General features: G+C 45.8%; 1 protein-coding gene across 1 annotated transcript in view; it reads left to right on the top strand.

The window, feature by feature from the left end:
- The window catches only part of nod1 (nucleotide-binding oligomerization domain containing 1), a 33,210-nt gene extending 25,744 nt beyond the window's left edge, over positions 1-7,466 (top strand). Inside the window, exons 10-11 of the mRNA XM_079241181.1 lie at positions 327-410; positions 6,700-7,466. Of these exons, the coding sequence (XP_079097307.1) occupies positions 327-410; positions 6,700-6,772 (157 nt within the window). The 3' untranslated portion in view covers positions 6,773-7,466. The remainder of the gene's footprint in view (positions 1-326; positions 411-6,699) is intronic.
- The last annotated feature ends 6,585 nt before the right edge of the window (positions 7,467-14,051 follow it).

Here is a 14,051-nt window from a genome sequence, read left to right as displayed (position 1 = left end):
CCAACACGCCACACACACCAACACGCCACACACACACCAACACGCCACACACACCAACACGCCACACACACACCAACACGCCACACACACCAACACGCCACACACACACCAACACGCCACACACACACCAACACGCCACACACACCAACACGCCACACACACACCAACACGCCACACACACACCAACACGCCACACACACACCAACACGCCACACACACACCAACACGCCACACACACCAACACGCCACACACACACCAACACCACACACACACCAACACGCCACCAGGGTGGGAGCTGCAGGTCATGATGCATGTCTGTCTGCAGGCTGATCAACAACAAGTTAAAAGCAGCAGGAATCCGGCAGCTGCACGAGGCTCTGAAGGAAAACACCAACCTGAAGGAGATCTGGTGAGGAGCGTTTCCTCCTGGTGATTAGCTGCCATTTGGTCCTTCTGTCATGATTATCAAGTCACTCCAACCTCTACTTATTTATTTATTGATCTTCATCAGTGTGAAGAGCATTCAGGTGTGTTGACGAGACAGCTGATAATCTTCTAGGAGGGGTTATTGGAATGATTAATTATTCATAGAAAACACATGAAGCATTATTTAGGTGGAGGTAGTGGAGATGGTCAGAGGTGTCTTCACCCAGGAACACCTTTCTGATGTGGACCGTCGTCACTCAAGTTCAGCTCCTGAATCTCAGCCAGGATTTATAAAATGACCAAAGCTGCACTGGTCCACAGACTGCGAAGAGACACCTCTGCCTTTTCAGTCAACTACCCGGCTGCACAGTGGCGTAGTGGTCAGAAGAAGGTCACTGGTTTGAGCCTCAGGTTGTGGGAAGAGTCAAACGGCGGCTTTTCTCCCCATGTATGTGTGGGTTCTCTCCGGCTTCCTCCCATAGTCCACACCATGCATGTTAGGTTACCTGGTTACTCTACACGTCTGTGGGAGTGAGTGTGAATGGTTATTTGTCTCTGTGATGGATGGCGACCTGTCCAGGTGTCCCTGAATCTCACCTGATGACTGCTGGGATAGACTCCAGCTCCCCGTGACTCTGAATTGGACTAAATAGTTCAGAAAATGGAGTAAACTATTTCTTATTCCGTCAGATGGAATAAGATGGAATAACAACAGACGGAATAAGGATTACCTGGATTACAGTTTGTCACCTGTCCAGGGGCAGTTTGTAGGTATTACAGGTCACACAAGCAGCCTGCATGAATGTCAGTTATGTTCAACATGAGGCAAACTTAGTGTTTCAATTATTTTTTAAACATTTATTGAAAATAAATTGTTTCAATATATCTTTTTCTTCTACACATCAAAAGCAGCTGAAACGTGCACTCGTGTAAAACTGAATCTAGAAGCAGAGGCTCTTCAATCACGTCCTTGTGTATTTTCTAGCTCTGGCTTCCAGAGTTTATCCGTTGTGTTGAGAGTGACAAATGTTGCTCCTTGTTGATCCCAAAGGAGTTCACGCTGCTACCGACCTGATGCCTGCGGAGAATAAACAATGCAGCTGCTGCATCACAACTTCCATCCTCCCACCCCCAAAAACACACACACAATAGTTCTCAGTGTCCGAAGAAGTTACCCAAACTAGCAATCTACCCAAACTGACTGACCCAACCAGCAGTTGTTGGATTAAAAACCATGGTGTTTAGCAGTCCACTGGTCTGGCCAGTCAATATTGATGTCTAAAAAAAGGCAGCTGATGGCTAACTGCACCATAGCTGAGCTGCTGGGTGACGTATAGGGTTTCCACCATAGACATCATACATATATAGACTCCACAGCACCACGCTGCCTACACAAGCTGATGTCTCATCGCGCAGCCATTTTGGATGGGTCTCCATGCGCCTCCAATCCATTTATCTGTAAGATGTAGGTCCAACCACAACAATATCTTCACCAAGTTTTTACCTGATTTTTCTCACAGTTTGGTTTGTTACAAAGAGCAGAGATATTGTTATAATACACTGTAAAATAATAAAAACTATGTGCTAAAATATTTTTATAATGCTATTTACTTAAGACATAAGGTAGCTACAATACAAATAAATGTATAAATGAATTTGATACTAACATTGTTTATTGATGCATTTGGATTTATCTGTTTTTATCTGGTCAAACAAATTATTATTCAACCTTGTGAAATGTAATTCCACACGATCTGCTTTCAATATTTCGCTGGTTATTGCAACCGTATGCTGAACAAAATACAGGAATAGTTGCTGCTTTCTCTTGACTACGGTTGACTCTCTTTCTTAATTTATCAATATAGAGATACAGTTGTACAAAGTCTGAAAATAAAATATTGTATCAAAACTATGCAATTCAGAAGTTAACCAGAAAAACACTCTGAGAACGTAAACCTCTACCAAGGCCTTTAAAATGTTCCTGGATCCAAACGGTGATCCTGATCACCACCAAAATTAAATCAGTTCTTCCTTTTCACATTTCCAACAAGTCCTGAAAATTTCGAGAAAATCCGTCCATAACTTAAAAAGTTATGGACGGATAAAGGCGGTAAAAACAGAACCTCCTTGGTGGAGGTAATTATACTACCATGTAAAACTCTTTGTGAAACATCAATGTCATATCCATATCCATAAACACCTCATTTCCATTTAGTAGATTATTCACTGTGTTAATTATTACTTATTTATTATTTATAAACCAGTTATGTAGAAAAGTGTTTTGTTTGTGTGTAATATATGTGGGGAAACTACGTAGACTGCAGCAAGACTCGATGGTGGCAACCCATCCAATATGGCGGCGACGCTGATTCACTCTCCAGTGCTTAATGAGGCGTCTATGTATATATGATGTGGGTACATGTGTAGGGACATTTCTAACTGTAAAAGCAGCATCACAAGGGGTTTAGAAATGGGTTTACTCAAGGCTGACTGGAAAAAGAAAGTGGTATACTCGGTAGACCCGCGTATACCCTGAACTACACCACTGTCGACATCTTTAGCTGTGGATGAAAATGTAGCATCTCTTTCCCTGTGAGAATCCTCCCAGACAGGGGGTCAGGGACGGAGTGGGTGTCGGGCTAATGTTAGCAGAGCTTCTGGCTAACTGCACCAGTGTAGCATCTGGTATTAGCTGAAATGCCAGTTTATGTGCATCCGAGAGGATGTTTGTAACTCTGAAAGCTGACTTTAGCTTGAATTGCGCGCTTCTTTATGTATTTGTCATGAAGAAAAAAAATGAAACATTTCAAGTAAACTTGTAAACGGGTAGCAGTATTTTCCTCAGCATGGCCCGCCCAACTGCCTCTATTCAACTCTTCAGGCTTAATTTCTACTTTTTAATTTTTAACCAATTCAACCAATGAAGTCAGTGAGTATTCGTTCGAGGCAGAGTAGGGAAAGTCTTGGCTTCACTTTACCTGCAGGTGGAGTTAGTAGCCTACGTGGAGTTGGTGGTTTAGGTGGAGATGGTAGTTTAGGTGGAGTTGGTGGTTTAGGTGGAGATGGTGGTTTAGGTGGAGATGGTGGTTTAGGTGGAGTTGGTGGTTTAGGTGGAGATGGTGGTTTAGGTGGAGTTGGTGGTTTAGGTGGAGATGGTGGTTTAGGTGGAGTTGGTGGTTTAGGTGGAGTTGGTGGTTTAGGTGGAGATGGTGGTTTAGGTGGAGTTGGTGGTTTAGGTGGAGATGGTGGTTTAGGTGGAGTTGGTGGTTTAGGTGGAGTTGGTGGTTTAGGTGGAGATGGTGGTTTAGGTGGAGTTGGTGGTTTAGGTGGAGATGGTAGTTTAGGTGGAGTTGGTGGTTTAGGTGGAGATGGTAGTTTAGGTGGAGATGGTGGTTTAGGTGGAGTTGGTGGTTTAGGTGGAGATGGTAGTTTAGGTGGAGATGGTGGTTTAGGTGGAGATGGTGGTTTAGGTGGAGATGGTGGTTTAGGTGGAGTTGGTGGTTTAGGTGGAGATGGTGGTTTAGGTGGAGTTGGTGGTTTAGGTGGAGATGGTGGTTTAGGTGGAGTTGGTGGTTTAGGTGGAGATGGTGGTTTAGGTGGAGATGGTGGTTTAGGTGGAGATGGTAGTTTAGGTGGAGTTGGTAGTTTAGGTGGAGTTGGTGGTTTAGGTGGAGATGGTGGTTTAGGTGGAGATGGTGGTTTAGGTGGAGATGGTAGTTTAGGTGGAGTTGGTAGTTTAGGTGGAGTTGGTGGTTTAGGTGGAGATGGTAGTTTAGGTGGAGATGGTGGTTTAGGTGGAGATGGTAGTTTAGGTGGAGTTGGTGGTTTAGGTGGAGATGGTGGTTTAGGTGGAGATGGTGGTTTAGGTGGAGTTGGTGGTTTAGGTGGAGATGGTGGTTTAGGTGGAGTTGGTGGTTTAGGTGGAGATGGTGGTTTAGGTGGAGTTGGTGGTTTAGGTGGAGTTGGTGGTTTAGGTGGAGATGGTGGTTTAGGTGGAGATGGTGGTTTAGGTGGAGTTGGTGGTTTAGGTGGAGTTGGTGGTTTAGGTGGAGTTGGTGGTTTAGGTGGAGATGGTAGTTTAGGTGGAGATGGTGGTTTAGGTGGAGATGGTGGTTTAGGTGGAGATGGTGGTTTAGGTGGAGATGGTGGTTTAGGTGGAGTTGGTGGTTTAGGTGGAGATGGTGGTTTAGGTGGAGTTGGTGGTTTAGGTGGAGTTGGTGGTTTAGGTGGAGTTGGTGGTTTAGGTGGAGATGGTGGTTTAGGTGGAGTTGGTGGTTTAGGTGGAGATGGTGGTTTAGGTGGAGTTGGTGGTTTAGGTGGAGATGGTAGTTTAGGTGGAGTTGGTGGTTTAGGTGGAGATGGTGGTTTAGGTGGAGTTGGTGGTTTAGGTGGAGATGGTGGTTTAGGTGGAGTTGGTGGTTTAGGTGGAGATGGTGGTTTAGGTGGAGATGGTGGTTTAGGTGGAGATGGTGGTTTAGGTGGAGTTGGTGGTTTAGGTGGAGATGGTGGTTTAGGTGGAGTTGGTGGTTTAGGTGGAGATGGTGGTTTAGGTGGAGTTGGTGGTTTAGGTGGAGATGGTGGTTTAGGTGGAGATGGTGGTTTAGGTGGAGATGGTGGTTTAGGTGGAGATGGTGGTTTAGGTGGAGTTGGTGGTTTAGGTGGAGATGGTAGTTTAGGTGGAGTTGGTGGTTTAGGTGGAGATGGTGGTTTAGGTGGAGATGGTGGTTTAGGTGGAGTTGGTGGTTTAGGTGGAGTTGGTGGTTTAGGTGGAGATGGTGGTTTAGGTGGAGTTGGTGGTTTAGGTGGAGTTGGTGGTTTAGGTGGAGATGGTGGTTTAGGTGGAGTTGGTGGTTTAGGTGGAGATGGTGGTTTAGGTGGAGATGGTGGTTTAGGTGGAGATGGTGGTTTAGGTGGAGTTGGTGGTTTAGGTGGAGATGGTGGTTTAGGTGGAGTTGGTGGTTTAGGTGGAGATGGTGGTTTAGGTGGAGATGGTGGTTTAGGTGGAGTTGGTAGTTTAGGTGGAGATGGTGGTTTAGGTGGAGTTGGTGGTTCAGGTGGAGATGGTGGTTCAGGTGGAGATGGTGGTTCAGGTGGAGATGGTGGTTTAGGTGGAGTTGGTGGTTTAGGTGGAGATGGTAGTTTAGGTGGAGATGGTAGTTTAGGTGGAGATGGTGGTTTACGTGGAGTTGGTGGTTTAGGTGGAGATGGAAGTGTAGGTAGAGTTGGTGGTTTAGGTGGAGATGGTGGTTTAGGTGGAGATGGTAGTTTAGGTGGAGTTGGTGGTTTAGGTGGAGTTGGTAGTTTAGGTGGAGATGGTGGTTTAGGTGGAGATGGTGGTTTAGGTGGAGTTGGTGGTTTAGGTGGAGTTGGTGGTTTAGGTGGAGATGGTGGTTTAGGTGGAGATGGTAGTTTAGGTGGAGTTGGTGGTTTAGGTGGAGATGGTGGTTTAGGTGGAGTTGGTGGTTTAGGTGGAGTTGGTGGTTTAGGTGGAGATGGTAGTTTAGGTGGAGTTGGTGGTTTAGGTGGAGTTGGTGGTTTAGGTGGAGTTGGTGGTTTAGGTGGAGATGGTGGTTTAGGTGGAGATGGTAGTTTAGGTGGAGTTGGTGGTTTAGGTGGAGATGGTGGTTTAGGTGGAGATGGTAGTTTAGGTGGAGATGGTAGTTTAGGTGGAGTTGGTGGTTTAGGTGGAGTTGGTGGTTTAGGTGGAGTTGGTGGTTTAGGTGGAGATGGTAGTTTAGGTGGAGTTGGTGGTTTAGGTGGAGTTGGTGGTTTAGGTGGAGTTGGTGGTTTAGGTGGAGATGGTAGTTTAGGTGGAGTTGGTGGTTTAGGTGGAGTTGGTGGTTTAGGTGGAGTTGGTGGTTTAGGTGGAGATGGTGGTTTAGGTGGAGATGGTGGTTTAGGTGGAGTTGGTGGTTTAGGTGGAGATGGTAGTTTAGGTGGAGTTGGTGGTTTAGGTGGAGATGGAAGTGTAGGTAGAGTTGGGGACTGGGTGAGTTGGTAAGTCTCTGTTTGGGTAAATAAAGTGTTGCTGACCTTGCAGCTGATGCTTATGATGGTAAAAAGCAGGATGGGTGGAGGTGGTAGTTTGGGTCAAGATGTGGATCCTTTATGATGGTCCAGTTGACGCAGTGGTCCTTTTAGACCTCCTGCATCATATGAAAGAGGGTCCCCAGAGCTTACTCAGCCTGTCTTCAAAGCTGTGTGGCTCATCATCAATGATATTGATCAGCTGTTTGACATGGACTCCTGATGGTTTGATCATTTTTCCACAGCGTGAAAGGAAACCAGCTTTCTGAAGAGGAACAAAACCAGTTTGAATCAGAGAAACGGCTTCGTTTCCACTGACCGGCTGCTTCTATCAGACCACCGTAGGCCAGGTCTGGTTGTGGTTTATTCTGCAGATGACTGGAGAGACTGGTTTGGTCCTGACTGGGAAGTAGTTTACACTGTCTGCAGCTATTAGACAAATGAATATGTGGACCTAACGATCATTTCAATGCCCATAATAATGTGGATTTCAGTGAAGCATGTGAGGGAGGGCATTGCCTTGGAGACCAACACCTCCATTAGGTCCGTCCAGTCATGAAGCAGCTTGTGTTCTTCAGGTAACATGATCAGAAAAGAGATTTAACAGACTGAAAAGTACCCGTTATCCTCCAGAACTGTAGCCTGTCTGCAGTATCCCAAACACGGGGTGTTTAGAGACATAGCCAAGGTACGAAAACTGGGAACCGACCACCACAGAATCAGACTTGAGCAAAAACTATCTAAAGATGGATCTTACAAAGGTTTCATGGACTGATGAGATGGACCCGACTGATGGATATGCAGCTGGATCAGAGACTGGCATAGACTTACTGGTATGGACTGGGACATTTTTAAGTTGAAGTTGGACTCAACCTGACCTCCCAAACCTTCTGTCAAGAAACCAGTAGAGGTCTCTGACCGCCGCCTGGTCCTGTGCCTGATGGAAGACTAAAGAGAGGGAGCTGTATTAAAAACTGTAACGTTTGTTTTTTTCATTTCTCTCACATTAACATGAAAATAAACAAGTTGGATGAAAAACTGAGTTTTCTTTGAGTTATGTCATAATTCTGGATTCAGATATTCTGGTAGAAAGATCAGATCCTATCTTTCACTTCCTGACATGCTTAGTGTGATGGAGGACGTTTAACTACCCCGAGATATCCCCTGTTACCTGGTTCACTCATCCAGGCAGGCAATCAATCAAAACTTTTATTTATGGAGCACTTTCTCAGACCATAGGTAACCAAAGTACTGTACAGGTAAAATAAAAAACATTAATAGCATAAAACAACAGTTAAATAGAAAATATAAGACAAAAAAAAAGGCCTGGTGGTCTAACTTTAGAGTTAGAAACCAACGTGAAAAGATGAGTTTTTAAAAGAGGCTTAAAATCAATTAAAAGTCCTAGCAGAGCTAAGAGGGGAACCATTCCAGAGTTTGGGGGCTACAGTGGAAAAGGCTCTGTTTCCACAAGTCGAGTCCTCGGGACCACTCGAAACCTCTGGTCTTCAGATCTCAGAGCTCCAACAGGACGGCAACGGTGCAGAAGCTCAGAGAGGTCATTTAAACATGTAAAAGCCAAAAGTAAAAGTTTAAAAACTATTCTAAAAGAGACAGACAGCCAATGAAGAGAGAGCAGTACAGGGATAATGCCCTCTCACCGCCTTTAAACTGTTAACAGGCAGACAGCAGAGTTCTGGACCAGCTGTAGGCGGTGGAGGAGCGACTGGTCTATCCCAGTATAAAGTGAGTTGCAGTCTCTATTGTTGAGGCGGCCAGTCGGAGCTGTGGCTGTAAGGTCGTTGGTGCCTGTCGTGGCGGTAATCCCAGAACTCACTGTTGGACACCAGCAGTGAGGGATGCTGTCAAGCTGAAGAAGGAGTCCTATCTTGGCCTGTGGGACTCTGGAGGCAGCTGATGGGTACCAACAGGCTAAGCAGGATGCAGATTCAGCCATGGAGAACGACTTCTGGACGGCTTCGAGGAGATTCTGGTCCACCATCCGGCGGCTCAGGAGGGGGAAGCAGTGCTCCATCAACACTGTGTACAGTGGAGATGGGGAGCTGCTGACCTCAACTCGGGACGTTGTGGGTCGGTGGAGGGAATACTTCGAAGACCTCCTCAATCCTACCAACACGTCTTCCGATGAGGAAGCAGAGCTGGGGGACTCAGGGGTGGACTCTCCTATCTCTGGGGCTGAAGTCGCTGAGGTGGTCAGAAAACTCCTTGGCGGCAAGGCCCCGGGGGTGGATGAGATCCGCCCGGAGTTCCTTAAGGCTCTGGATGCTGTGGGGCTGTCCTGGCTGACACGCTTCTGCAGCATCGCGTGGACATCAGGGACAGTACCGCTGGATTGGCAGACTGGGGTGGTGGTCCCCCTTTTCAAGAAGGGGGACCGGAGGGTGTGTTCCAATTACAGGGGAATCACACTCCTCAGCCTCCCTGGTAAGGTCTATTCAGGGGTCCTGGAGAGGAGGGTCCGCCGGAAAGTCGAATCCCGGATTGAGGAGGAGCAGTGTGGTTTTCGTCCTGGTCGCGGAACAGTGGACCAGCTCTATACCCTCTTTGGGGTCCTGGAGGGGGCATGGGAGTTTGCCCAACCAGTCTACATGTGCTTTGTGGACCTGGAGAAGGCGTTCGACCGTGTCCCCCGGGGGCTCCTGTGGGGGGTACTCCGGGAGTATAGGGTACCGGACCCCCTTGTACGAGCTGTCCGGTCCCTGTACGACAGGTGTCAGAGCTTGGTCCGCATTGCCGGTAGTAAGTCGGATTCGTTTCCGGTGAGGGTTGGACTCCGCCAAGGCTGCCCTTTATCACCGATTCTGTTCATAACTTCTATGGACAGAATTTCTAGGTGCAGCCGAGGTGTTGAGGGGATCCGGCTTGGTGGCCTCAGGATGGGGTCTCTGCTTTTTGCAGATGACGTGGTCCTGTTGGCTTCATCTGGTCGTGATCTCCAGCTCTCGCTTGAGCGATTCGCAGCCGAGTGTGAAGCTGGGATGGGAATCAGCACCTCCAGCAGTGGCGGCTGGCCAATAGAGGGCACAAGGGCGCCGACCTCCCCAGAAATATATCTCAAAATGATCATTTTTATCATATAATTATTTATTACACATATTCAAACAAAATGCATTTTGTACTACCTCATAAAAGCCTTTTAGAAACGTACACTATTAATTTTGAAGAGGATTTTCTTTCAAATACGTCCTTTCAAATGAAGGGGCGCCGGTCTAATATAGATAAATAGATGTCCTTCAGCTTTTGCCCAGCATGTGACTGCAGGTCTCTCTCTCATTGGCCACCTCAGGGATCCCCTTCGGGGCGCAAGAGTTGCGCCCTAGAGACACCCACTTTGATTAGTAGCCAATAAATATTTGTAACTGTATTTTTTCGTCACGTGTAATTGGACAATGGACGTTGTCAATCATGTAAACACATCAGTAGATTTACACATGCACACTTGGCCTTACACTGTGAATGACAGACAACTACGGAATGGCGTCTTCTAGTGAAACTACGGCGGACAACACGGTTGTTTCTTTACAGAGATACCCTTTTGCGAGCCGCAGCCTTGAAGAAAAGAAAAGAGTAAAGGAGCTTGGGCCGGACCAGCCCGATTTACAGATTCAGCAGGAGATAAGTGATAGAGGACGAGCTTACACTCGCGGTTTCTCGCGGGGTAGCTATGAGAAACGTAGCTGGCTAAGTGGATGCTCCGTGAATAACTCGTTCTACTGCTTCCCCTCTTTACTGTTTCAAACGATCGGCACGGATAAATTGTGGACAACAACGGGCGTGCGTGATCTGAAACATTTATCAGAAAAATGCAAGAGGCACGAGAGCAGCCGTATCCATCTTGACAACAGCTTGAAGCTACATTTTTTTGGAGGCCTTAGCATCGCTGAGCAGCTAGATGAAGGCTACCGGATTGGCATTAGAAGGCGCAATGAAGAGGTGAGGAAGAATCGACACATTCTGTCACGAATAATAGACTGTGTAAAATTTCGCGGAGCTTTCGAATTAGTTTTGAGAGGCCATGATGAGAGTGAGAGCTCTGAAAATCCCGGAATTTTTTGTGGATTAGTAGATTTCGTTGCCTCGCTTGATGGGGTGTTGAAAGAACATCTCGATAACGCAACTGTTTTCAAAGGGACTTCGAAAACTGTGCAAAATGAACTTCTGGACTGTATGTTGACTACTGTCAGGGAACATATTATTCAAGAAGCTCAGAGCAGCGACTTTATATCCATCCAGGCAGATGAAACTATGGACATTGCCACACATGCCCAACTTGTGCTTGTTAAGCGCTATATTGATGGCAAAAACAACCTGCAGGAAAGATATTTGAGTTTATCCCTCTGCAGTCAGCTACAGCTGAGTCTATTTCTTCTGCACTCAAAGAGCGTCTTGCTGCCATTCTTCCAGAAGACCAGAAAGGCAAGCTCATCTGTCAGGCGTGTGATGGAGCCAGTGTGATGAGGGGTGAAACCTCAGGTGTTCAGAGAAAGATACAAGATATCTACCCAAATGCCCACTACATCCACTGCTATGCACATCAGCTCAACCTGATAATGAAACAGGCCACCTCTCACATTTCCAAAATAAGGATTTTTTTTCCTGACCTTTCTGGGTTTGCCAGCTTCTTTTCAAAATCACCAAAGCGCACAGGTGTTCTTGATAAAATTGTGGCCCATAGACTGCCCACATCCAGCTCTGTTAGGTGGAACTTTCACAGTCGTGCCATCAATACTGTGTTTGAGCACAGAGAAGATCTCATTCACTGTTTTGAGAGTATGAGAGACTCCAATGACTTTGACCCCAACACTGTTCGAGAGGCAGGAGCCTATGGGATGCTGCTGGAGAATCAAGATTTTAAGTTTTTTCTTTTGCTTTTTCATAACATCATGCCTCATGTGGATCTCCTGTATGCCAAGCTTCAGAAAAGAACTAGACTCTGTCCATATTAACGGGTTCCAGCAGGACATTAAAAAGATCAGGTAATGGCTACATTTATCTACTTCACAAATATTGTTAGCAATCACTGATTGTTACTTCCTAACTATCTGTTATTATAATTTCTTGTCATGTGCAGAGACTCTGTCCGTATGATGGTTGAGCAAAGCCATGGTGAAAGCAGCAGCTCCCAGGCCGCAAAGAGACGACGAACAACCAGTCCACAGGAACGTCAAAGGATTGCTGAGGAGGTGAGATACAGTGTTTTAAGCACAGATTCATTGTAAAGTGAAAGAGGATGATTTAGTTTATCTGTGTTTATGGAAGTGTATGAAAAAATTCACGTATCATAAAGAAAATGGACTGATGCATTAATTCTGCACCACATGGTGAATTAAAAGCTCTTTGTATGTGTTCATGTTAGGCTGACCACATTATTTAAGCAACATTAACTAATTATTAAATAAGCAACATAAAAAAACATGGCAATTAACTAATACTATATTACAATAAATGCACCAATGGAAAAAATACTTTGGCAGTCAAGGATATGTCAAAATTAGATTTTTGCTTATTGTGCATGTCCAACGTCCATACACCAGTTTTTTTGTGCTGAAAGACCCAGCTCATATCACACACCTGGATTCACAAGTCATCAGACACCCTAACCACAACTTTCCCATCTACACCAGTAAATGTGTAATATGGTATCTCAGCACAAAAATATAGCTGCAAATGAGATCTAAACTGTTCTAAAACTGTTTAATTTTTTTGATAATCACTAGAAAACTATACTACTGCCATGTTTTTTCTTTGGTTCTTCAACCCCCACCATAATAGGTTGTATTTTTGTTAAAAAGTTTATCTAAAGAATAACTAATACAATATAAAAGGATTTTGAAAATGACATCTTTTTTCTTTTAAATTTGGAATTAATATTTTTCAATGCTTTTCTCTTTTTGTAGGTCTGTGATACAATATTGGGACACACAAGGGAAAGGTTCTCCTTCACAAACCACCTTGTCAGTGCCACCCTACTGCAAAGTGACCAGTTTGCACATTACAACAAGACCTTTCCTGAAGATGCACTGACCAGCACTGTGAACGCCTACCCAATGCTCAATGGAAACAAGCTTAAGACAGAGCTTAGTCTTATTTACAGCAAGGATGAGTTCAAAGCCTGTCGTGGTGCTGTGGACCTCTTTCAGCTCTTTATGGAAAATAACCTTGGGGAGGTATTCTCAGAAACAGTTACTCTCTTAAGGATCATCATCACCACACCGATGACCACTGCTGAGGCTGAGAGATGCTTTTCAACTTTAAAACGAATAAAGACTTTTCTCCGAAACACTATGACCCAAGAGAGACTGAATGCTCTAGCAGTGCTGTCAATGGAAAAGGGGCTAGTAACTGAAATGACTGACTTTAACCAAAAGGTTATTGACAAATTTGCTGGACTGAAAGAAAGGAGGGCCAAATTTATGTTCAAGTAGTACTGAAAGGAAAACTTTTTTTTTTTTTTGAAGCACTATTTTAAATAAAAGTGCTATGTAAATATAGTTTGAGTGGTTGATTGTGTTTGTGTTTTTTATTTAGATTGTTTATATTATTTACTGTACTGTTTTTTTCACCACTTTTTGTTTAAACCTTTACATAACTGCACCCCCCCTAATTTTTTTTTACCACCAGCCGCCACTGACCTCCAAATCTGAGACCATGGTCCTCAGCCGGAATAGGGTGGATTGCCCTCTCCGGGTCGGGAGTCAGGTCCTGCCTCAAGTGGAGGAGTTTAAATATCTCGGGGTCTTGTTCACGAGTGAGGGAAGGATGGAGCGTGAGATGGACAGACGGATCGGTGCGGCGTCTGCAGTAATGCGGACTCTGCGCCGGTCTGTCGTGGTGAAGAAGGAGCTGAGCCAGAAGGCGAAGCTCTCGATTTATCAGTCGATCTACGTTCCTACCCTCACCTATGGTCATGAGCTGTGGGTCGTGACCGAAAGAAGGAGATCTCGTATACAGGCGGCTGAAATGAGTTTCCTCCGCAGGGTGGCCGGGCTCTCCCTTAGAGATAGGGTGAGGAGCTCGGTCATCCGGGAGGAGATCAGAGTAGAGCCGCTGCTCCTCCGCATCGAGAGGAACCAGTTGAGGTGGCTCGGGCATCTGGTCAGGATGCCTCCTGGACCTCCCTGATGAGGTGTTCCAGGCACGTCCCTCTGGGAGGAGACCCCGGGGAAGACCCAGGACACGCTGGAGGGATTATATCTCTCGGCTGGCCTGGGAACGCCTCGGGATCCCCCCGCAGAGTTGGTAAATGTGGCTGATAGTATATCCATTTAGCGTAGGTTATGGTGATTTACCCTGGTCCGACATGAACCAGATTGTAAAACAGAAAACCCTGCAGTTGCCAAGCTAAGAGGAAAGCCAGCTTCCTGGTCCAGGTCTCTGGTGTTGTCTGACCCTCAAACACTCACCTTGACAGGTAGCTGCAGACGGAAAGGCTTCACCGTAACTTCCTGTTTTCTGTAACAGGAAACACCGACATGACAATTTTACATGAAAAAGGAAGAGAAACCAGCAGCGAACAGGAAGCACATGCAGATTCAGGGGGATCCCTGACACGTTTTTATTTATGACCCGTTACTTG

Source organism: Telmatherina bonti, assembly GCF_933228915.1.
Source record: "Telmatherina bonti genome assembly, chromosome: 5".
Classification (NCBI taxonomy): Eukaryota; Metazoa; Chordata; class Actinopteri; order Atheriniformes; family Telmatherinidae; genus Telmatherina; species Telmatherina bonti.
Note: the sequence above shows the minus strand (reverse complement) of the source record. Positions and strands in the feature narration are given on the sequence as shown.